Source organism: Parasteatoda tepidariorum, chromosome 1 (assembly GCF_982258835.1).
Source record: "Parasteatoda tepidariorum strain Cologne lab strain chromosome 1, Ptep-v5.0, whole genome shotgun sequence".
NCBI lineage: Eukaryota > Metazoa > Arthropoda > Arachnida > Araneae > Theridiidae > Parasteatoda > Parasteatoda tepidariorum.
Window position 1 is genome coordinate 29,490,584 of NC_141755.1, and position 27,183 is coordinate 29,517,766.

The 27,183-nt window shown below is 29.4% G+C and overlaps 1 protein-coding gene across 1 annotated transcript in view; it reads right to left on the reverse strand.

Moving 5' to 3' along the window:
• Positions 1 to 27,183, reverse strand: part of LOC122270903 (glutamate receptor ionotropic, kainate glr-3) — a 38,281-nt gene that overhangs the window by 6,724 nt on the left and 4,374 nt on the right. Inside the window, exons 2-8 of the mRNA XM_087161051.1 lie at positions 25,688 to 25,837; positions 18,692 to 18,868; positions 14,117 to 14,208; positions 9,137 to 9,227; positions 6,247 to 6,405; positions 3,372 to 3,507; positions 903 to 1,132 (exon numbers count right to left, since the gene is read on the reverse strand). Coding sequence (XP_087017177.1) covers positions 903 to 1,132; positions 3,372 to 3,507; positions 6,247 to 6,405; positions 9,137 to 9,227; positions 14,117 to 14,208; positions 18,692 to 18,868; positions 25,688 to 25,822 — 1,020 coding nt within the window. The 5' untranslated portion in view covers positions 25,823 to 25,837. The remainder of the gene's footprint in view (positions 1 to 902; positions 1,133 to 3,371; positions 3,508 to 6,246; positions 6,406 to 9,136; positions 9,228 to 14,116; positions 14,209 to 18,691; positions 18,869 to 25,687; positions 25,838 to 27,183) is intronic.

Here is a 27,183-nt window from a genome sequence, read left to right on the forward strand (position 1 = left end):
CATAGAGTTATATTTATGCATCATTTCGTGAGGAAAATAACTGAAATATATTTTTTTAAAAAAGTGAATGTCATAATATAAGTATTATTTACATTCTTTTACATTGTTTTGAAACATAATTTGCGTAATTTTGAAAGTCTATCACCATGAAAGCAATAACAACAACCTTATCTTTACGACTTGTGATGCATATGTTTCAACAGTCTTTTTTCATGGGTCATTAGTCAGTCAAAAAGACTAATGGGACTTCAATGTCCAGGGCCTAACAGCAAGATGTAAAGTCCAGATTTTTTTTTTTAAAGAAAACTCATATTTATCAATGGCAGAAAAATAATGTGCTACCAAAAAAAAAAAAAGAGGAAAAAAAAAACTTTCTGTATGAAAAATTAGTCTTGAAAGGGTTAATGCGCTTTTAGTGATTTTTCTTTCACTATAAGGATTATAATTAAATATTTATTTTAGAACTCGTATTTTTTTAAAAAGTTTATACTGGTTATATTTTTGAATTAATGTTATTTTTGTTATATTTAAAGTTAATAACTAATTCGTTTAAAAGCTTGTCTTACGTTTAACAAAAAATTGGCAACTAAATTTGAAATGTAAAATGAAAAGAATAATGTTTGAAAACAAATAAATTACGTCGTTATGAATCAGATTCAAGTTATGAATCAGATTCAAGATTCAGATTCAAGATCAGACTCAAGATTATCAAGAAAAGCTGTAGCATTAGGAGCAAGACTAATTTAACGCAGAGTAATTCATTAACTAACTAACGCAGTTTTTTCTTTCATCCAGCAGTACTGCGTGTGCATAGTTATCATTTATTACAATAAATTATTTATCGTTTGTGAAACAAATAGGATTTAACGACAGAATAAATATAAAAAGAGTAAGTAATCTACCGTAAGAAATGTAGCGTAGGCTGTTCCTTTCAATGTACCGTAGGAGAACGTCTTAGCAACCAAAGCGTTTTGTAATTTCTTTATTGTGTCAACAGCAGGTCTTCTACCAGGATAAGCCATGAAGTATGTCAATGTTCCAGAGTAACATGCCAAAATGACAATGACGAAAAACCACCAAAAAGTTATGAAGAGTCGAAGACTGTGGTAGCCAGGTGCAGGAAATGGATTGGCTGTTCAACAAATATAATTAACTATTTTTATTTAAATAATAATTTAAAGCTTTTATTCAAACTTTATTTTAAGTTTAGTAGAGTTCAAACTTGGTTTAGGGAAGCAGGTTGAGAAATTCAGGATAGCAGAATTCGGTAATATAATTCTATTTAGCATTTCTGTATTGCTAAGTAAATAATATATGAAATAATATATGAAATGACATGATAAAACTATTGTTCTATGTTTTATTGCTTCTCATCTGGAGGGCTGTGCTTGCGGTAGCTTATGACTGGTAGGGTTTCCCAAGACGGACAGGCTGATAGTAGGTGCAAGACTAAAACTAGCACCACCATGAGCCAAGGCAGACTTCTACCTTTATGGTGCTCAAATTCCTCAGAACAACAGAAGCTGCAATTCATTTAATCCTTACGACTACTTTGTTTGACACCACTAGTATGGGGACAAAGAGCTAGGCTCTTCGTTTGTTTCCAAATGTGACAGAACCTCACGAACGGCATTTTCAAGATTGGCAAGTGGACAAACAAAGAGTCTCTCGTTCTCTGGGGGCAGGAGGTTCTTAGAAGTCTGCTCTAAATGACAAGCTCAGCAGGTCTCGTCAGAACATATCCTGGAATGCTTGGGTCTTTCCAAGGAAGACTTATAGGCTACCCCACTTCTGGCTCTCGATTTTCTGAGGGTTAATGGTCTAATGGAGTTCATCTGACTTCGTCAGACAGTTGGACGATAAGCCACAACAACACCTGCTTCTTAAAAACACAACAAAACAGAAAATTAAGTAAAATTGTATCGCCGAATTATTCCATTATCATCCCAAACCTTCCTTTTGCTTGTTTCAAAAGAAAAAATGACGCAAAATAATAACAGAAAATATAAAATGTAATATTATATAGCATCAAAAGTAATGCAAAATAAAATTACGGAGAATGCTAGATAATATTAGTTTGTATAGAATTTAATGTCATATAATGCAGAGAAAACAACGACCTTCTGAATATTTTTAAAATTCGAAAATTGTGCAAGATAGCTCTAGATATTCTGATTTTATGATATTTAGTATTATTTGCAGCCTGGGACTAACTTCCTTTATGCATAAACACCCTACCCTGCCTATACGGCTAATCAATCGATATGATATTACCTGATTAAAACTTTCGCTTCAAACCATATAAATAGCAACAAACAGTCGACGTGATTCAAGTGTTTAAAAAATAGGCACCCCAAATTTTCAAGACTTGCCAGACGTGCCATCTCTAGGGCGACATAAATAAAGTACCTTCCTGAGCTTGTAACCATCTTCCCTCCTCGACAGGTATGCATATTCAGTTTTGACAGCCCTGCAAGCTAAAAGATTGCTACTAAACGAAACACACTCCACAGTCTTGAGTTGTTGTAGTTCATTTACGTCGCACTAGAGCTGCACAATGGGCTATTGGCGACGGTCTGGGAAACATCCCTGAGGATGATCCGAAGACATGCCATCCCAATTTTGATCCTCTGCAGAGGGGATGGCACCCCCACTTCGGTAGCCCAACGACCTGCACTTGAAGTCGAGCACTTTACGGTAGAACAGTTTAACGAGGACCCATACCGCACACCCTCGGTCCCTACGCAAACTGATCCAAGTAGTCACCCACCCGCACACTGACCGTAGCCAGTGATGCTTGATTTCGGTGATCTGCTGGGAACCGTGTCTTAACGATCAGTCAACTGCGGGACCCACAGTCTTGAGACCTAAACAAAATTGAAACTAAATATGTGGTAAATCAAAAAAATTATGAATGTTTTTTTAAAAATTAAATATATTTGTTCAGAACGTTGAAGTATTATTTTGTCAAAAAAATTCATAAATAATTTGCGTGAAAAGTTCCAACATCAATCGAACATAGCCGGCTTATCGAACATGTTTGTGAGTGCAAGAAAATATCATTTTGTAATTAACTATGTTAACTTAGAAGTAAGAACGTGGATGATGTAGATATGTGTTCAAAATGTTTGAATTTTATTATTTATTTTTCATTCGTGTTACTTATCTATCGCCAGCATTATTTTCTGAACACTAACTCTTCTGTGTGGACAAAATCTTATTTAGAAATAACGATGCTAATTTGAAGCGTACACATTAACGTAAAATTATGGCTATTCACAGCAGATGGAATGTTTGCGTGTTACTGTTGTAATGAGGAGGGAGTTGGCTATTCAAAACATAATTGGAACATTAGTGGATGCATTACATACCTTCGTTCCCAAATGTGCTTAGAAGATACCAGAAGTTGTAAGAATCCTGGACAATATGTTTTGTTGGTAGAAAATGAGTTAGGGCATATAAGGCTGCAGAACCAAGAATAAGAGCTACAAAAATGCTTGCCCAAACCTTCAAAGAATAAATGCAAACTAGAAAATTAGTAGTTATTAGTACATCTGGAAACCGTGTCATTAATTTGAAAGCAAAATTTTGAAAGAAGATATTAGGACTGTGTATGAAATGATGCCATTTTGCGAAAAATATGCTATTTTTATAACTGCTGTGAGTTTGCAACTGTTACTCATATGACTGTTAGATCAAGTTTAGCTTATCTAAAGCCAGGGCTGCCAACGCTTATTTTGGAAATGGCGGAAAACGAAAATATGGAGAAAAGCCACAGTTTTGAGAAAATGAACAGCTTTTGTGGTCTTATTTATTAATACTTAAAAAATTACTCCACTGTTGCCTTACCTGGGCTCATAAAAATTAAAAAAAACTCAGAATACGGCAGTGATATGGATAATTTTCCTTTAGGTGGAAAAAAGTCGCCGAATTAACTATTTTTAGAGAAGTTTAATAACTTTTAAAATATTTAAGTTATTTGTAAGTTTAAAATGTATACATATATAGTTTAAAATCATGGCATTGCTTCAAGTGTAAGGTATTTAAATTATAACTCTTTTATTTTCCTTAACGACAGAGCTTCCAGAAACAGCGTCTGTCTCTATGTATTCTTATAACTCAATAAAAAAAAAGCTCGAATTCGGGTCGCGTTTCTTTCTCTGCAGTTTTAATATTTTCATGTGGTGATTTGGATTATAAACATTCTCCATTTTTTCTGTAAAAGATGGCGAATAAAAAGTAAAAAAAATCCATTGTAGAAACTCATTGTTACAAACTAAAGTTTTCTTAATATCTTTCGAATGGATTCATGGACCTCGGCGCCAACTTAGATTTTCTGCACGAGTTTAAAAACCGACGTGGGCTAGGAATAAATGTGAAGGTTAGCCTAAGTTATCAGACATTTAAAAAGTAATGTGTTCAACCGTCACAGGTAGCTTTAAATATATACATGGTGTTCCGTAAATGCTGCGACAAACTTCTAGAGGAAGTAGGGCACATCATAAGGATTATGAATTACCAAGGAAACCGTAACCGGAAATGTCATCTTACGCTGGTAGGAAGCGCCTTTCTATTATGGACATGTTACTCGTGTGTCTTTGAACTTGCACCTTTATATTTATAATTTTTTTAAAACATTTTAATTTCATATTAGTTTTATGTTACTATTAGTCATTGTCGAGAGTTCCATTAAAATAGGTTCAGAAATGCTGTTTTATCGTAATTTAATGATTAAGCGAGCAGAGATTTTTGGTGCCGTCTTAGCCATAGCTATTTGAAAGCAGTTTTTGGCAATAATTAATAAAAAATCAAAAATTAAGTTAATGTAGGCAAATAAAAGTGCCCCATGTTCAAAGGCACATGATGTAACAGCTCATTATAGGAAAGCGCCCTCAGTTGCATTCGATAACATTTCCGGTCACGGTTTCCTGGTTAATTCTTAATCCTTATGATGCGCCCTGCTTCTTCAAAAAGTTTGTCGCAACATTTGCGGAACACCTTGTATACGCTTCTTCGCTCAAATTGAAATTGATTGTTGCTGATTTGATCAATTGATTGCTGAATTTCTAAACACTTTAATTACTTTTTCTCTTAACGAAATTTCTTGTTATAAAATTGAAAGATAATAGTTCTCGATTATCTTCCAAATTTATTTAGATAAAAATTCATTACTTCTCAAACTTTCCATCATTATTTCTGAAGCTAAGTTATTATGAACCTTATAAATAGTTTAATGTTTAGTAAGGCGAGAAGCTATATAAATAATAACGAATCATTTCATAGAACATTGCTTACAAATATTAAATTACGCAATACTCAAACAGCATTACAATCATTACAACAACATTACATACAAAATAGCAGCGAATGTTTCAAAAATGACCCATGATTTCAAAGATAATTTGATGAAAACGGAACAAAAATGACTGCCATTTGCAGCAATATCATGGCACAACATGACAAATTTATCAAATGTGCATGCAACGTATTTCAATTGGAATGATGTAGCATGCAGTAGAAAATATTCAATCGATAAATATTATAAATAGTTTTTAACCTTTTCGAATCTGATGGGACATATATATCCTATTAGGTTTGAACGTCTGATGGGACATATATGTCCCATAAGACATTCCTAGTAGACTGTTGGACAAAATAGTTCTCATTTTACCATGGATTTGCACATTACATGCTGTCATACATTTCATGATGTCAACTTCCCCCTTCTATTTGATGGCTGTCAGCACTTGTTAAACTGTCATCGCAATCACAGTTTTTGAAGATTTGTGTACCACATCGCGAGCCATAACTGAAAGAGTGCTAAGAAATAATGAGTGTCATAATTGTCATAATATAAGTATTACTTATACCCTTTTACGTTGTTTCGGATCATAATTTGCATGATTTTTAAAGTTTATCATTTTATTATCATCTGCTACCGTCGGATATTGATGGAGTAACATATGTTTGGATATTTAACGGGACATCAATGTCCCTGAACCTACCTGCAAGAAGTGAGTTCAGATTTTGTTTTATTAAAAAAGGTTTTTTTTTATTATCAATGGTGGAAAAAAAACAATGCCAAAAGCAAAAACTTTTCACTATAAGAAAATTAGAAATTAGTCTTTCTATTCTATTTTAATTTTTTATTTAACTAATTGTTTCAAATCGTAGACTAGTCGGTTATTTTGGGGACATCTGGTATGCTGATGTAAAATGAAGATAAAGAAATAGAACATTACATACAGTTGGTGTCATGGGTCGGATTAAAACAAATTGTCTGCTCTCAAGGGCTGGGTTAAGAACGACGAAGCTGAGCTTGTTAAAAATGTAAGGTGAGCTGTAATCCATAACTTTAATTCGAGTTGCTCGCATCGATATCGTTGCCACAGTGAATATCACATCCTAAGGAGGAAAACGATATTTATTAGAAAGCTACAAGTTCAATAAATAAAATAAATCAGACGATTTTTTTTGCCAAATGAACTTAAAATTTTTTATAAATGCATTATTTCTATTGTCAAATGCTAACAAAATTGGTTGAAACAATGAAAACAAAATTGGGTTGTCTTCAATTTTTAAGTAAAGTTTTACGCTTATATTATCTATAATACATGACAGAAAGTAAGAGACTATCATTAAAACAGACAAACTATTCAAATATTTAGAAGCATTATTTAATAAAATAATTCGATGTTTTTTTTTTATCTAGATGCAAAATTATTGAAATCAGTAATTAATTCATAACTTTCTCATATTTTTTTGGAGTTAAGCAGAAAGGCGATGTATAGTAAATTTTTGTACATTATAAAAATTTACGCTACAAATTCTTTTCATCTTTAAGAAAGTTGATTTCCTTCAAAGCCAGTTTTACTTTCTGCGATTGCTCTCCGAACATATTTTAGCTCGTTTTACAACACCTTTTGTCTTTTCTTCTATTAAAAGAATTTAAGCACAAATGTATAAGGACAGCGCCCTATAATATTCTTTATATTTTGTTTTTAATTTAGGTTCGTATGAGGGTTAGACGCATGTAAGTTAATTTGTCACACACAGAAGTAACAAAAAAAAGTGAAATAAAAATTTAGTACATTTTTGTCGATTCGTATTGTTTGTAGAATTTTGTTTACTTCAAATTTATAATTCGCAAAATGTTAAAAAATAAATGTTAGTATTTTTGGTTTTACCTTTCTCTGTAGCAAAAACAAATGTAGTATGAAAACAGAAGTAGCTACAAAAACAATGATCAAATTATTGTAACATTTCGCACTGAAAACAATAATTTTGGATAAGAAAACTATAAAAAAGCCTGTCAAATTCCATACTTCTGTAAATCTACAAGTCATGATTGATCTTTCATTGTTGTTTGGAATGTTGGTTGTTAAAAATGCATGTTGATACAACATCTGATAGTAATAATGGAAAGTCACATACTTTGTTAAGATATTGGTGAAATTTGGTAGTGAGAAAGTGTTTCTTCCTTTTTTTTTCTAGAGACGTGATCTCTTATTGTGATGATTTCGATGATGTCTAATCTAACGCTTTTTTTTGATCTTTAGATTTTGTTTCTTAATAACATGCATTTTTTACACACTTTTTTTTACCCCGTTATTTATTGTTTCAAATTCTTAAATTCATAATTTCCAAAACTATATTAGTTTTTGATCTAATGAATGGTTTGCAAATAATATGATGTAATCTTAATGATTCGAGGGCTTAATCACAAATATACTGGTTAATTTCTGCAGACAATATTTTAAGTTATGAAATAAAACGCAAAAGCTAATTTCTTAAGAATAAAAACACTTTTTTCACCATAAGAAAAAGTTCGCATCTTTTTAACTTTAAAATATCAGAATTTTCGTAATACGAAAATTTAGTCCCAATTGTTTGAGAGTTGATGAGTACGTTTTAAATTTGGAGTGCCCCCCCAAAAAAAATGTTAATTTCTCCTTTTGTGTATTTTACCATATCTTTTGAAGAACTAAAAAAATTCTCCACAATTATTAGAACTCATTTATCTAAACACCGTTTTATGCAAAAAATACATTTTTAACTGTTATTTCTTACTATTTAATTTCTAATCATTTAAATCGTTACTATTAAATCTCTTATTATTTAATTTATTCTTATTTAATTTATTCCTATTTAATTTCTTATTATTTAATTTTTTTTATTTAATTTCTCATTATTTAATCAAATTACATTTTCCAAATTATAACTACCCTATCCCCCTATTTTGAAGTTTGAAAAGAATGATTTTCAGAAAAAAATGCTTGATTATTCAGAAAGAGTAAATTTTTGTGCCGATGTAATTTATCATGGTATCTTAGAGAATGGCATAAAAGTCATTTATTCCGTTAAATTTGTTTTCCAGTTTTGTATTTCGTACTAAATGTGTGGAAATAAAAAACTATAATTTTGAAGACACGAATTTGCCGTAAACCTTTACGATATGAACATAATAATTGCTAATGAATAATTTAAATACAGTATATTTTTCATTTATTAACCAGAATTACGTTTTTTTTACCAGAAATTTTACTTCAATGCAGTACCTTAATTTTTTTCAGAAATTTTTTCTCCTTGTTGTTGGATTAAACAAAAACAAAATAGACATGTGAAAAATTTGATGAATGTGGTAAAATTTGGTAAAAATGGTAAAGTAAAAAAAAACTGAGATCGTATTGCCTAAAAACTATTTAATAGGTTAAATTTCCTTTTCAGTTTCGTATGCTTTACTAAAATATGTGGTAAATGTGAAATATAATTTTGAAAACCAGAACTTTCGCAAACCGTTACCGTATGAATGAAAAATATTCCAAATGAATGGTTTAAATATCGTATATTTTGGTTTTAATAACCAGATTAATTTTCTTAAGGTAATTTTGAAAGAATTTTTTTCCTCCGTGTAGCTTTATAATAATGGTGTGGCAAATTTGAACTTAGTGTTATTCACCGAATAACGCAATCCCCGAAATTTTCACAGTTTTGTTTACAACACAAAAATTTGAATCATCTACATAAATTTTGCTGCGTTTTTCACTGAAGAGGCTCTCCTGAAGAATTTGGCTAGTTCTTCATATAACACCCCTAGCTCTTCATATTTATTAAAATTATAAATATTGTTACCTACACCACGTTGAACGAGACCGATATATCCTGTCCAGCTTCCATTTGGCAACTCACGTCCCGTGTCTTGATCTCTGCGTTTGATGATATCAATTCTGGAAAAAAAAATTAAAATAACGTTGTTAAAATCTATAATTAAAAAATCATAAGAGCAGCCACCGATGTTTTTGTTTCAACTTAACGTTGCACTTGAGATAGGGATTTGCTCCAGAAATGCGAAATTTTCATTCCCTCACACTTGCGGATAAATCTTTAATTATTATTTTATGTACCGTCATTTGTGCAGCGGGGGCTACTTTGTGCAAATTAGAATGTGGAATTTTTCAAGTGCTGCTATTCAGTATTATGTTTATTTCACGTTAAAAATGTGTGGAATTTGAAGATAGAAGTCTCTTCTATTACTACAAACATTTTTTCGAATTTTAAAACAATCTCAGAGTGTGTTTCGTTCATCCAATGTCAACAACTTTCTGAGGATGTCGGATGTCGAAAAGTGTGCGTGGAAACTTTAGCTGTGAAATGCAAAGACGTTGATAAAACAATTGTCGTAAGTGCAAAATTTTTTTATTTACATATTAATAAACAATTATATCATGTCAGCTTTAAAAAAATTTGAAAACTAATAGCAAATAAACGGAAAATGAAAAAAAATGCATTTTGGGGCTACTTTGTGCAAAGTTTCATTCGTTTTCTTTTTCGACAGAAAAATGGTCAGACGTTATAAAAAAATACCTGGAACGAGAAAATACCGTGATTACACTTTAGAAAAGCTGCAACAATGTTTGCAAGCAGTTGCTGGTGGTATGTCGATTGCAGAAGCTTCTCGGAAGTACATAATCCACAGAAATACTATCTCTAATAAAATTCACAAGAAACACGTGAAATTTCCTGGTAAACTATTATTTTTCTTCTACAAAGATTTTTCTAATGAATTAATCAAACGATTTAACACATAAAAATATATTTTATAGGGCATCAGGTGATTTTGACAGAAACTAAAGAGCAAGTTCTGTCATGTTCATTCAAGGATGTTATGTTCAAATTTAACAATATTATAATTGTTAATGAATATGTAATAATTATTATTTTTAAAATTTCAACCATTTCAATGTTTAAAAATGTGTATGGTTTCCTTTTGTTTAAACTCAAATGTTTTGAAATAAACATTCTTTATAAGAAAAAATTCTTCAAAAAAAAAAATGGTTTTTTAACGCTGAAAATTATTTTCAAACTAATATCTTTACATATCTTGATGTTTTTGTCTTTAAAAACGTCAACAATTAACTTTTTTAACAATTTTGTATCAATATTTTACTAAAAACATGATTATTAAACTGAATTCCTATCGCTGCACAAAGTAGCCCCATTTGGGGGCTACTTTGTGCAAGGTATGTTTTGACTTATTGTTTGTAAATATTACATACAAATAATGCCAATATTGATCAAATTTACTCGTCTGAGTCCAGTTATGAATATAATATCGATAAGTTTTACTAAAGTTTGAATTAACATAGTTTTTTTACATGTCAAAGTTCAAAAACTGCGAAATCCTGCACAAAGTAGCCCCGAATGACGGTAACTGAACATCTGTTGCATCTAGGCACACTAACCTTAATCGTGGAAGTTTTGTTAAAACCTTTACTATTTTTATTGTACAATACAGCAGTATAAAAATAATTAAAATAGTCTATGTATTTTTGAAAAAAATTTAAAAATTTGTCCCAGATAATTCTAAAATGCTTATTACAGGGAATGTGAATAATAGGGTGATTCTTTATCTTCAAATTTGTCCATTTCTAAATTGTATTTACAGAAATGAGTGACTTGTTCTAGATAATATTTATTTATGCTACTCGTTGCTCGACAATTATACATTAGGGTTTAATTCTTTTAATGCTCATGAAACGATTTAAATAAATTTTATTTTTCATAACAGCAACATTTTCATAGCAAGATTTAAGTTTTCCTTTTAATATAAGTGTAATATGACATTTCATAAAGTTTAATACAAATAAATTGTAATATTTTTGTAAACGTTATGATAAAATATTCCTATATTCAAGCATTGAAGAAAAGATTTCTGTTTCATCGACTTAAACACCGACATTCGCTTCTGATGTTCATTTAAACATAATTTATCATTTCCTGACAAGCATGTAGTTAAAAACTGGTTTAATAGCTTTGACCTTTGTAGATAAGATTTATAAAGCTTAATAAATTTACATTTCTTGGTGAAAAGGTGACACTATAAATAAGGATTTTTTTTTTCTTTTCAGATTCTGAAGACGAGCAGTAGTCTAAAATAAAAAAATTAAAAGAGTGTGCCCGTGGGTGTTTTTAGTAATTCCAGAATCGCTTGTGTTCAGATCCTGGATAACGGGTAGGAGATGCAATTTTAGTCCTCTATCCTAAAAATCACTCATATATTTTAATTTGGTTATCAACTAAAAAATGTTAAAACCAATATTTGATAATATTTAAGATATTTCTGATCAGTGAAAAGTTTAAATAAAGAAGTTTTTTTCCCCCACGTAATCATGTATATATATTTTTTTCATTTTCGAAAATTTTTTTTTCATTGTAATCATAAAGATTTAGAATTTAATTTTGGATGGTAATCATGGATTTTTTTTCCATCCTAGAATCACTTTTTCCATCGGAATTATGAAGATTTTTTTTATTTCTAGAATGTCTTTTTTCGTCGGAATTACGAGAATTTTTTTTTAATCCTCGAATTTCTTTTTCCATTGGAATTATGATGAATTTTTTTATTCATAGAATGACTTTTTCCATCGGAATCACGATGAATTTCTTTATCCTCGAATTTCTTTTTACATTGTAATCATAAAGATTTTAGAATTAAATTTTGCATTGAAATCATGAAATTTTTTTTTAATCCTCGATTTTCTTTTTCACCACAATTATGGGGAATTAATTTTTACCCTATAATTTCTTTTTGCGTTGTAATTACGAAGGATTTTTTTCCATGCTAATTATGAAGATTTTTTTTTTTCATTTTAAAATTTCTTTTTCCATCGTAATCATGAAGAAATTTTGAGCTCAGAAGTTCTTTTTTTTAATATAATCATGAATTTTTTAATCCTATAATTACTTTTTCAATATTGATCATAAAGAATATTTTTTTTCCTCCTAGAATTTTTTTTTCGATAGTAAGACAAATTTTATTTTAAACTTTCATGTTTTTTTAAAGACGATTCTTCTTATTTTTAATTAAAATATTAATAAAATTTGCAAAATTTGCATTTTTCATGATTTCCCTACCCAACATTTTTTTAATTACGACTCCCAAGAATCTATTATAACTATAAATGTGAAATTTATATAAAAAATATGGACGAATCTCATTTAAAACTCAAGCAACGAGAAAATACTAATTACACGATTTATCATATTTTAGTGTAAATATAAGTTTTCCTTTTTCTCCCGGAGAGAAGTGTTTCCTTTATGAAGGGAGTAAATGAAAAAAAAAAAAAAATCGACCAAATTTTATTAATTTCATGTTAATGAGAAGGTAATATATTTCTATAGCTAATATTTAAAGGGATAATTACTTTTAAAAGTTCACACAACTTCTTGGTTTTTTGGCAAAAATTATAAGAATTTTTAAGATTTCAAAACATACGGGTACGCACAGAGAGGTATTACTTTCATTTTAAAATATAGGAGTTGTAAAAATGCTTAAATATAAATTTTTTTCACTGGAGCAAATTTTTACGACGTTTCTTTTGTTCTGTACAAAAAAAAAAGGTATTCTAATTCAAAAATGCAGTTGTTGCAGTGCGGTTTTTTTCGTCTGTTGGATACAAAATTGCTAATATCCTAAACCTTTTGGTTTTAAAATAATTTCTAGATATGTTAACAAAATTAATTTAAGTCAAACAATATTTATTAACAATAGCATTTTAAGCGAATAAAATTTATTTTATTTTCCTCATTCGGTGGGTCTTGAGAATGGGTGTCTGTTTTTGATTGCTTTAAGCATGCCGACTCTTTTCAAGTTTAATTATTTTTGAAGCGAATGAAATTTTTATATTATCAGGTATTCAATTGTTTGTATAATAATGAAAGTAGTCGCGCAGTACAAGAAAAAGAATTTTTTTTTAAAAAGCGAAGTCATAAATTAGCTGTTGTTTAGTAAATATATTTTTATTTTAGTTGAATTAGTTGATTAATTTTGTTCTTGTTATTCTGTGCTTATCAGTTTCCAGTTAAAGTGGCATTAGATAAATTGTTCTTGTTATTCGTCGCTTATAAATTTCTATTTAAAGTGGCACTAGATAAATTGCTAAAAGTAAATAAATAATAAATAAGCAAAAAATAATAAAAAAATATTAATATCACTTTAATAATTATTAAAATTGTTTTAATAGTCTCTGCAAACTGAACAAAAGAGAACAAACAGAAAATAGCTGGTATGCTAATAATTCTCAGGAATGGAGCTTGTTGTTTGTTGAAGTTGTGACCTCATTTAGTTTCGACGAAATTTTTTTGGGGTCTCAATGTAAAACCATCAAAAATATGAGAGACTTGAGACAATATAGTAATACATCGCATTATTTTTTAATCAGAAATTGACATTAACATCAAACTGTTCCTTATTATTGTTTTAACATAGGTACTTTACTAATATCAAGTTTTCACAAGACAGCAGCACAAGAAAGGCTCTGGACAGTTTTTTACAAGCTCCCAATTGTATAGCAACATTAAAGTTTAAATGTATAATGTTTGCTCAATGAGGTTGTTTTGAATATTCAAGGGATTTATCGCTAGTTCTAACGTTGAAAACAAAAATCGGTGAATTAAATGAAACTGTCATCTTTTTAAACTTAAAAATTTGGAATATGAATCTTTTTTTAATATCTCTTAAATGCAAAACTTTTGATAATAGTATATGATTATTGTACAATAAAGTGTTAACGCTATTTGAGATTTTTAAAATATTCAATAGTTCACATTATCTTACTTGAAGTTCAGTTTTTCTCTTAAAGTTTTTATAAGCTGATATTCAATTCCTTCCGGTTTTCCCTCTTCAGAAATAAAGTAAAAGGGTTTCTCCTAAGATTCGCAAAAAAATATTCTAAATTAATCATAAACTTATATTGGTTTAAAAATACTTAGGGGAGTGTCGGGTACCCCCGCCCACTGTCAATTTCATATGTATAGAATATTTTTTCAAGTCAATCGGCCATTGGACATTAATTGTTATATTAAAAAAGGATTATTTTCAAAGTTTCCAGTATTTATGCAGCTGGTAACATGGTAAACAATAGTTTTGAAAATATGTTGAATACAGTAGTCAAATTTTTTAAATTTCTATTTTTTTAAGCTAAACTATTCTATTTTTGGTTTATTCTTTTTGCATTATTTAATTAGATGATAAAACAATAGAGACATACAAAAATATTGATTATTACTCAATATTATACAGAAGTATGAGCAATAGTGGGCGGGGCTACCCGATTCTCCCCTATAATAATATTTATTAAAAGAAAGTCACGAAAAAATACTTTGCGAGTAATTTAAGAGCTCAAAAGCTATGAAATCATTAAACAATTTGAAGTATATAGTATTTAAAATCAAAATGAGAACATGGATTTCTCATCAAAGTAATAGGAAAAAAATGCGCTTAAATAACACACTGTTAGAAATTTCTCGGAAAAAATGGTTAAATGACAATTTATTTAATTGTTATTATACCATATTCAAACAAAACAGTCAAATAACCGTAAATAATATAGTATTCAAAGCGTTAACTGTTAGAAAAACATTGACCAGTTAAACAACCAGAGCTTAATCGCCCCAACTGAGCCCACCTGAGAAAGTAACTTAGATTCTTGCAGCTGGGTACATATTATGATCAAATTTTACCATATTTACTAAATTTCATCGCATATTAAAAGAACAACATATTTATAGCTAATATTACCACAATTGTTATCGAAGCACTGAAAAAGGTAAAAATTAAAGAGCTTTTTGGTGTTACCTAAGAGCTTGAAACACAGTAAAGTTTATTACATTCTGGTAGTTTTTACCATACGATTTTCTCTGTGTAGAAAACTCTTAAAGCTTATATTTTATTCTGCTATAAAATTTATCTTAAGCGTAAGTTTAAAATAAAATTGAACAGAATGTTACGATCAGAGCTATAATTTAGCTCATTGGCAGCTAAACATTAGAAACCATAGGAAAAAAAGTGCTGTAATTTAGTAGAACATAAAGTTTTACCATGCGGATTAATGGGTGTTATTCTTTTTTTAATTAAAGAAGGCTTAATGTTAAGATATTTAAGAAACCTTATTAAAGAGCTAATTTTATTTCCTTAAAATAAATAGTTACATTTGTGGATAAAATAAGACTTTTCTTATTTTATTTAAATTTATTTAAAACATTTATTTTATTTATAAGGATCAACCCACTTTTGTATTGAGAAAACCTATAAATAAGTGAAACATCTCAATTAGTTTTCGCAATAAATATTGCTTAGATTTAACAAACCCGTATATTTCTACTCAAGCAACTTTTAGTTCTAAAAAAAAGGTGCACGTAATTTAAAGCCTAACGAGAAATTTATGGAGTTCTTAAGATAGAGCATTTAATAAACTTAAAGAATGTGGTTAATCTCAATACAGAAACGGAATTTTGGTTTATTTATGGTCAAAAAATCTGCAATTGCCGGTTAAAATAAATGTTTTATGTGGCATGTCTTTGAAAACCATTTAACTTTTCATACGTGAAGAGAATAGTTGCTGATTCTTTTCTTTTGTTCAAAGTAAATTCCAATTAAAAATATATTTTCATGGTACATTTGTATTTTAAATCAGATTTTTTGAGATTTGTTGCAATATCGAAAAAAAAAGAAACTAAGTAAAACTTTGTCTCTTATTTTAAAATATTGTTTTGTGATTTTCCAAACTAATTTTTTTTTTCATACTTTCATGCCAGCATGATAGTTTTTAAATTTATAAACAGAACGTTGTTTAAATGTATGAAAAAAATGTGTTTTATGAAGTGAAAATTTTTTTATTATCAAAATCTTTTAATTTTGGCATATCTTACTTTATTGTTCTTTATGCAATACTGTTAACATTCTTTATTTGTTACTTTTTATCTAAGAAAAGTACTGACTGACAAAAAAAGCTTTTTTAAAGAGTACTTTTTGAATAAAACTAGCTACCTATTTCGTAAATTATACGGAAAATTTTTTAGTAAAACTGCCGTATTGTATAACTAATAATAATCGCCGTTGAACAGCTGATCCAATTTTGAGTGCGAAGCCAAAGGCTTCTGGTATAAGGCTCCGGGTTCGAATCCCACTCAGGGGTTGGATGTTTCTGTGTGTATTGTCATCTGTTGTTTAATTTGTGAATATGGCTAGCCCGTTGAGTGGGTATCTGTGGCAGTGTGGCGTGGGTAATGTTTCTCGCCTTTGTAACTTTGGTTCACAGGTGCCCACCGGGTAACGCTAAATGAGCAACACTTCCGGCACATCTTCTAAGGTGAAGAACGAAGGTTCAGTGAATCCCGTTATTAAAAAAAAAATCTTAGTATTAATATAAAATCAATAATTATGTAAAATACTTGACAACAGTTTTAATAAAAACTGTTATTTTATTATTAAAAACAACGTTTTTACGAATTTGAAAGGTATGAAATATTCTTATTTTATGATAATTCTGTTTCCTGGTATTTACATAAAAATAGGTCAGTTTGAACTTAAAGAAACCATGCGGGCTTTGTTTCGATATTAATTGTAAATTATCTGTCAAAAAACAATGAAATGAAGGTTTTAAGAAAGGTTAAAGTAAAGGTTAAGACAGATAAATCTTTTTGTACTTTTAAATACATTTCTTCATATTCATTTAATTTATTTGCTGATAAAAAAAAACTACCTTTACTTAAACAAATTATGTATTAATATTTAATAAAAAAATATTTTTACTTGTATTATATACTAAAATATATATATATATATATATATATATATATATATATATATATATATATATATATATATATATATATATATATATATATATATATATATATATATATATATATATATATATATATATATATATATATATATATAGTAACAACAAGTAAAAATTTTATTTATTTTTTGTCTTTTAAGAGGTTATATAGATTTTTAAAGGGAAGGAAGTATATTTTAAGATTTTTTAACAGAAAAGTATTATTTTACTCAAACTTTGAGCACATGAAATAAACATTTTATAAAAGTTTCATTTTAAGAAATTCAACCCTTTGAGAGTTGGTTTCGGAGATTCCTTCGAAAAGAAATTTAATCTCGCATTGGAAACTATTACTTTTCTGGTGCATTGGTTTTATTGAAATTTTGTAGCATTTTAATGTCAATAATAGCTAGAAATGAAATGATAGATGGATTGAAGTTTCAATTTTTGGTCCATTTGTATTTAGTGCAACCTGAACTTTGGATATTTTTGACCATGAATGAAACAATTTCCTAAAAAATATAATCGCTCCAACGAAAAAAAAATTATCAATCATTCCAAATCTGATACTGCTAACCAAAAATAAGTGTAAACCATCTGAAGAATGTAATTTTAGTTCTTAAAAAATCGCATCCACAGAATTTTAAAAATAGAATTTTGAGAATAGTACATACTTAAATTTTTGCCCTCAGTGATCAAGCCAAATGCAAAAGATTCCAAAGTATCTTTCAAATTTTTTTTACTACGATGGACTTAAAACTGTGTAGAAATATTTTTGATCTGTTGTGCTATTACACCCCTGCATAATTATAATAGGTTTATGGATGTGATACATTTTCTGTTAGAAGAATATTACTATGCAGAATATGAATGAAAGAAAAAGCTATTGCTCTTAAACTCTGTTTTTTGGTGCACTGTCTTCAGGGAAAATAAAAAGTCATAGTTTAAATGCCTGACACATGAAGCAAAGCGACGATTTAAAACTATATGTACAATTTCATTATCTGGTTTATCTGGGTTTTAGAATAGGCAAATAACTAAAATATTTTAAAAGTTATTAAACATATTTGAAAATCGCAGAAAAGAAAATTATCAAAATCCCTGCCGTATTCTCGATTTTCGCAAATTTTTATAAACCCAGATAATGCAGCATTGTAGTAAGTGTTTAAACGCTAAAAAGTTAGACTACGAACTCTTTTTGTTTTTACAAAACTACGGTTTTTCTTCATATTGACGTTTGCGCCATTAGCGCCATTTTCAAAATAAACGTAGACAGCGCTGGCTTTAGATAGGCTGAACTGGATCTAACAGTCATGAGTAACAGTTGTAAACTCACAACAGTTATAAAAATAGCACATTACTCGCAAAAAAGCAACATTTTCGGAGCCTTCTAAAAACAACCGTAAAAACAGTCGTAAGATCAGTATTGTTCTTTGCTGTGGAGATTGACAGCATACAGAAATGGTGAAAAACCTTTGGTGGCTCAGAATACCGCAGACGAATAGATATATTTTTTTCAAATTTAAAAATAATGAAAACCCATCAAAATATGAAGAAAACAAACCTACATTTACAAATGTTGTCCTTAGGGTTATGCCTTTGAAATTTCGAATCCTTCTATCAGCTAAATGTATAACCTTCAGTCCGCTGGCTGATGACCATTCTGCCACTTTGTCCTTTAATATGCAACTTCCTTTTTCATTCATGTCAGAACCGTGGATAGCTAGTTTTGAATTGTTATTACTCTAAAAAAGAATTATATAGATGTTTTGGTAAAATATCATGCTCTACATCTTCGGGAGATTGATAAGCACCGTTCGAGGAATGGTGACTTAACTATAAAGAAAACTGTAGATTCTCGCAGTGACTTTATTTTACATAAACTCTAAATATAATACGATATACATAGCATACATGCATAACATAGACTATTTATGACTACAGCTATCATTGACACAGAGTTTCAGCCCGGAGGGTAATTTTTCGATAAAATTACCGTTTTGTATGGTAATGACAATTCTGGTAAAAGAAAAAAAGCTATAATTCTTTGTAATAAAACCAAAATGTATGGTATTTAAACCATTTATTCAGTAATTTTTCTGTTCATATGGTAACGGTTTCCCGGAAATTCTCGTTTTCAAAATCATAGTTCTGTATTACCTCACATTTAGTAAAAAATACAAAACTGAAAAATAAATTTAATCGAATAAATGGTTCTTATACCATGCTCAAAGTTATCATGTTAATTACCAAATTTTAGCACATTAATCAAACTTTATCACATGTTTATTATTAATTATGTTTATTATTAATTATCGCATGTTTATTATTAACTAACCATATTTTATTATTACTTTTAACAAAATTATTACCAAAGTATTTCGGTAAAAATTACCGAAATTTTAGGTGAGTTCAGAGATACGGTAAATTATAGCATATTCTGGTAGTTTTGAACATGCTTTTTTTCTCAGTGCGGATACACGAGAATATTAGGCCCTCTGGATGTATTGCACATCGAGCTAAGAGATCCATCCCTGTGTATAATGCTTGATCCAAAGATCAGATTTTTATATCTAATATTTGAATTTCCAATCATCAAGACTAGAGTACTTTTAAAGATCAATCCTAGTTTTAAATATGATAAATTATTAGTGCTATTTATTGTGCGTCCCAAAATGACTTTCGGTTTCTCCACTTCTCTAATATGTCATCAGAAACTTTAGATTTTAAATAAAATAACAGTTATATGCTCAAATCAAGATTTTTAAGTTTTTTCAAGGCAAAGATTTTGCTCGCAAACTGCGGATTCATTTTTAACACCCCCAAAAAACATAGCAAAATTTTTCAATATTTTCAGATTTTCCTCCGTTGATCAGTCTAATAGATTAGAGACGCATGGTTTTCCGAGTTATGTTTAGAAAATTTGGTAATTTTTTGATCAAATTTTGAACATTAGTTACAATGCTCGTCAACAGATGACGCTGATGGCCAGAGAAATTACAAAGCAATGCATTCTGCCACACGTCAGACCACGTCATATATATATATATATATATATATATATATATATATATATATATATATATATATATATATATATATATATATATATATATATATATATATATAATATGTATTTAATGTTTTAGTTCACCTCATTATATGAAACAATATGTAACATTACGGGAACCGCAGTAGGTTAGGCGATAGAACGGCACTTTTATATAAGGTAACCCAGGTTCGAATCCCAGTGATGGCTGGTTGATATGAATCCTGTTCCCCCAAGCTCGGAACGTAGTGCTAATGCAGAATTTCTTCAGTGGTAGTCGGATCATGGGTTAGAATTCCCTTGCCATCGGGCTAACAGTGGAATGGTTTCGCGTTTTTCCTCTGCACGTAAAGCAAATGCAGGTAAGTTCTGCATTGAGTTCAAAATTACAAGGCTAAGGAACTGAACATTGGTAGACGAAAACTCAAAGCTGGGTCAACTGTTCAAGCCTGGTTGCAAAATAAAATAAAACTTAGTAAGGATTTCTGAAGCATTGTGAGAGTGCGTTACTTAGTTTCCAAAACAAAACGCAGCAAATAATACATCTCTGTCAAGTACTGTTTACTTTTAATTGGTTTTTAAAATTTTGTCATTTTTGGGACTCTTGATATCAAGTTACGAAATCAGTCTGCAAACCTTGCTTTTTCTGTAAAAAACAATATTTTTTAATTTTGATGGGTTCGAATTTTGATTCTCAAACATAGTTGTTAGCTGCATTTATGGTTATAATAAATCTTTTAGAGGAATGGTGGAATGTCTGAACCTCTTAATGTTATTTTTACTCTTTGAAACATAGTTACGCAATCCGAACAAAAATTGCATACATTTACATCCCCTCGCTCCTGATTTCCTTTTAAATCTACATTTAATAGTTATTTATTGCAGTTTTTCGTTTTTCAATTTTATACTGACTAAAATAGAAATGTCAATGCAGCGTCTAAAATTTTTTTACATAGTTTCATAACGTAAATTTATAAGTAAAAACTTGATATTTTTACAAAATCATGTTAAGAGTTGAGAAGACAATAAAAAAAAAATTTAAAAATATGAAAAGAGAAAAGAATGCTGAAGCGTAAAAATCCTCAACCATTCTTTTGAGTAGACTATTGGAAGTGTATTTGGCAAATAGCGTCTGATCTTTAATATTAAAATGGAAGAGAAAAATTCAAATCCAGCGAAATAAGGAAGACCTACTCAGTAAAACAGTGTTTCTGTAACTAGCTTTCGTGATTTGATCATGCAGAAGCAATAACTGTTTAATATATTTGAAAAAGTATTTTTCGTGCCTTCGTATGTAAAATCCGATCATTAGATTATAGTTAGGGATCATCATTACATTTTTATACATTATTACACATTATCTATGTTGCCGTTAAAGTTCATAATTCAGTCTTCATAGAATAACTAGGTATCTCACTAGACAAGTCAGTTAAAGTATGCAATAGGTGAAAAATTTCATACTTTAACAAGTTTCTCTATGATATAGCTTATAACAGACTGTTAAAGTGAAAAATAAACAATTTCAAAGTTATTTTACAAATTAATTTATTAAACATAGCTAAAATCTCTCAAATACATTTATCTCTATCTCTATATATTGCGAATAGAGATAAAATGTATTTTATCTCTATTCGCAATAGAGATAAAATACATTTTATCTCTATTGCGAATGAATAATTGATAAGTAATAAGGAAAAGCTGTGGATATAATTTATTATTGCTCATAACGATAACTTCGTCTGAAATCAACGGAATGACGCCATTGCAAAGCAGCTATAAAAGGTTCAAAAATTACTAAAAGCAGGTGGAACCTGTCCAAAGAACTTTCGAGTGCCGTATTTTATACTTTAACGATCTAATAATCGTTATTCTATAGAATGGCTATAGTTAAATCGTAGATTTCAGTAATTTTAAGAACCTTAACTGAGTTGTCTAGTTATTCCAAGAAGCACTTAGCCTGGTGGGCAGGGCCCTGAACTCATGTTTGTGAGGACGGGAGTTTGAATCCAACCGGTCGAAGACATCTCGTGTATTAAATGGTTACTGGCACACGTTAAATAGGTTGGATCACAAAGTCCTCCACATTCGCATAGCAAATCAACACAGCTGGGGGTACTGAATTGGAGATGGATCGTTCTCTGGTTCAGGTCAAAATTACGATCTGTGGACATATGAATCGATATATGAATGGGTCCGGTTGAAACGGTCCGGTTGAATGGGTCCGGTTGATATATGAAACGGTTGCGACGTCTGGGTGTGGCGGAAGTCAAATTCTAGGCCACAGATGGCGCCACTGGAGAAATAGGAAGAATCGCATCCCCTCTGCCTTAGCAACTGACGACAACACCAACTGAATTATACACTTTACGGATAACAAATACATCTTTTTACATTTACACTTTCATAAATGAAAATGTCAAAAGTAACATACATTTAACTGAACTTAACTGTGAATTTTTGAGACACTAATAAAATGGTTTGTATTTTATTAGCTCTTAAGTTTTACTTAATTCTTTTTTCTTAATAAAAATTTTATTTCTCTCATTTCCCAACTGATAATTATTTTCCAGTTATTTAATATGCTAAATGATTTTCTTATGAATAAAATAAATTTAAATAATGTGTAAAGAGATTAAAAAAATTATGTAATATGAAATAATTATTTTTTCTTGTTGCCATCAGAATTCGTAATATATGATTATTATTATTGTTTTGAAATAGAGTAAATTTTGATTTTTAAACAGATAATATTTGAACATTTTGAGATAATCTTATGCATCCTCAACATTTATTTCCCTTAGATAAAAACTTTTCATTAAATGAATAGAACAATATTTGCATTTGTTATATAAGTTCTTTTTAAAACGAGAAATTCTCAAAATATATTTTAAAATTCTGTCTGTTAAATTACATTTTGAATAGCGAGTGCTATTTGAACAATAGTTGCTCTTTTAATTTTACAAAGAGAAATAATAGAATCCTTTCCTGTTTTGTAGCTATGTTTTGAATTTATTTGAAACTGATTCTAACTGTTTGTTGCTGTGTATTAAAAGCAAACAAGAGAATACTTTGTATTGCTTTTACTTATTTTTGTATGCTTTAGAAGACATATAAATGTAAAATATAAATAAATAAAAATTGTCGTTTAGAGATGGTAAGTCATATTTGCAAGTATTATATTGTCTTGTTCTGGAACTAAACAAATACAAACGAGTGAAATTTAAATTTAAAATTATTTATTTTAATAATAGTTAAATAATAACAGTATAATAATAGATAGATTTTTAAATACGTATTATTTCAATAACAACAATGGATTATTAACGAATGTTAAAAGAATAAAAGCGTTTGAGTGACAATATTAGTAACAAAAGTGGACTCATTATGAGGGTTGAAAAAAGTAAGAGTTCTTGAGAGACATTAAGAGTGATAATAATGAAAGTTAAAATAGTGAAAGATCTATAGAGAAATATTAGTAACAACAGATTAATAATGGATTTTCACAGAGTAGAAGTGTCTGAGGTACAATAATAGTGACCACAATAATAAATATACACCGAAGAGCCATTACATTATGACCACCCTCCATCTATAACAATGGGCTCGCCCAGGTTTTCATGGTTTCTCGCTCAGGAACAATGTTTTCATGGGCACATTAGGATCCATAATCCTCATAGAACAATCCCTGACGTCTGTAAGCTACTTGAACATAGCAGACCAGGTTCACCCATTCATGGCAACAGTTTTTCCTGCGGGGGATGATGTTTGCCAACAGGATAATGCACCATGTCTCAAGGGTCGAATCGTCGAGGAACATTCCAGTGATTTTCAAGTCATGTCTTGGCCCCCAAATTCACCTGGCCTTAATCCAATAGAGCATTTGTGGTCCTACTTGGAAAACCAAATTCGTGATGCCACGCTACCCGCTCGCAATGTGACGGAATTGCAGGACCAGCTGGTGAATGCTTGGTACCAGACACCTCAGACTACCTATCAGCTCCTTGTGGATTAAATGCCACGGCGGGTGCTGGCAGTTTTGAGGGCTAAAGGTGGTCCTGCATGCTATTAGCAGGGTTGTCTTAATGTAATGGCTCTTCGGTGTATCAATAAATAATAAAAAATTATAACTATAATTAATAATGAATAATTATAAATATTATTAATAATAAGTAATATTAATATGATTAATAATAAAAGCAAAGACAAAGAGAGTGTTTCCTGGACAACGTTCGTAGGAACAATGGACTAATGATGAATATTACAAGAATGAATTGCTTGAGGTACAATATTAGTAAAAACAATGAATTAATAATAAATGTTGAAAGAATAAAATTGCTTGAAGTGCAATAGTAGTAATATGAATAAACCAAATAATAAATGTTAAAAGAATGGAAGTGCTTGAGTGACTGTGACAACATGGACATGGACGCCGGCACACAGCTCTGCACCTATGCCCCCGGAGGGGGCATCTATCAGAAAGAAAAACTGTGACCAGGAAAACAGTTACAACCGCGACATACCACGCTTCCCTCGATGTCAGTCCCTATAGACAGTATAATGATTCTTGAAGTAATGAAAGTACTTGAAAGTCATTATTAATAAAAAATTGATTAATAATCAATGTTAAAAGAATGAAAGGAAAGTGAATGAGAGACAATATTTGTAGCAGAGTTTTAATAATGAGTGCTAAAGAATTAATTAAACCTCAAGGCGAAGTATTAATTAAAAACAATGAATTCATAATTAATGATAAAATGTTTACGGGACAATATTAGAAAAAAATAAAGCTTAATTTAACAGTTATTAACTAACTTTTATGAACTCACAATAGTTATTAAAATATATTATTCGTTCAAAAGTGGTTTTCTGAATAAGAAATGAGTGCTTTGGAAAAACTGCCCGAGGTCATAGTTTGAAGTTAGTTTTGAGCTATATTTTTTGATATATACCCAAAACTTATATGGTTTAAGTACTCTAAGCAGATTTCCTTTGGTTCTAACTTTGAATTAAAATAGCTACGAAATTATAAATTTCGTTAAAAGCAATTTTTAAAATCACAAATGGTAAATTTTATGTTAAAAACGTATACACGTTTCAATGCTACAAAGGTACATCTTTGGTTGGATAGCGGTCGGCAGGATAAATTGCAGGCATGTTGGAAATTATAATAATTTATAGTTTTGCTATCCCTGCTTTAATCTTCATTGTTATATCTTATTTTGTTTGTACTTTCACATTACTTTTTGCCATTTAATATAGCAAATATTCAATCATGATATCGATTACTTAATTCTTTTTAAATTACACCTTTGGTCATTGTATGCTAATGGGATTTTGTTTCTTAGGAATGCATTAACTAAAGTCTACCTGTACATGATTGAAAGAAAAATTTAAAGAAAAATTGATTCAAACATTTGTTTCGGGATTTTAAACATAATGTAGCATTTACATAAGGAAGTTTGGATTAAGTAGAAATTTTTATAATTTTATGGTAAACATAAAGAAATAAGCATACCAAATCGCCTTGTCTTGTGACATAAAATGCTCTCCAACAAACAGTGGAAGCATTCACGTATTTCAGTAGTTGCAGATCATCAGGATGTGTATCCAGAAAAATCCATCGATAAAAACAAGGGTTTGTTAAACTCATTCTTACTTTGTAAGCCTGTTGAAATAGACAAGAAACTGTTATGAAATTATTTCAAATTGAATGTGCATGCATTATTAAATTTAGCTGTAATAAACATTCTCTCTATTACTGTAAATCATCCCCCCCTCTAAAATAAATATAAGCATTAAAAAAGATGAATTTAAAATAGCTTTTAACATTGATTCAAAAAGCACAAAAACCATATTTTTTAAGTCTAAATTCGTCGAAATTTCAATTTTCTGATGTGATTAAAAAAAAATTGTATAGTATTCAAATTGTTGTTTTAAACCTGAATAAATGTTACTTTGTTTTAGCTTTTTAAATAAAATGATATAATTTGAAAAATTATAAGTAAATAAATGATATAAAATTATTCAAACCTCACCCTAATAAAAGAGCTAGGGTCAAATCGATTTTCAAATAATCGATTAAAATGTTTGTGTGTTATGCCTTTCCTAGTATTCAAAAAACACAAGTATTGAGAAAAATGGCTGAAATAAGAAAAGTATAAATTTTAATCTTATTTACACAAATTCTCCAAAATAATAATTAGACTCACCATTTACTCTGATTTTTAATTGCACAAAGAAAATAAATTCTGGTAAAATTACCGTGATAGTGACATTTCTAGTAAATAATCCATAATTCTGGTTAATAAAACCAAACTATACGGTATTTAAATAATTAATTTGGGAATTTTTCCGTTTATACACCTTAGCGGAAATTATGGGTTTCAAAATAACAGTTCTTAATACCACACATTTAATAAAATATACGAAACTGAAAAGTAAATTTTACCAAACAAATGATTTTGAAACTAAGAAATCTAAGAAATCATGATAAAGTTACCAAATTGTGATACATTTACCAAATTTTATCTCATACTACAAAGCCGTATTTAATTGTTAATTTTAACAAAATAATTACCAAAGTATTTGGTAAAAATTACTGAGCTTTTGGCTTTTTGAGCCCATAGGTTCTGAGATTTTCTTAGTTTGTTAAATAAGAATTTAAAGGTTTTAAAGGGAAATGCGTTTATTGAAGCAATTGTATGTATTACAAAAATTCTCATCGATTATTTAAATATATACAATTGAGGAAGCATTAAATATCACTCTTGAAAGACTTGTTTAACAATGTTTTTTCCCTATTTTTGCTTTATAATAATTGAAATAGATATAGGCAATTATTTAACTAACTCATGTTATTTTTCTTTTCTCATACTTCAAATATTTTGCTCTGCAATTCTTACAAAAGAATTCCATAATCTAGAGCTGATAATAAGGAAAGTTATTTAAGGTATTTTAATAATATTTATAAAATTATAAAATTTTTTGTTGCAGAGAAATATGTGACTCTCT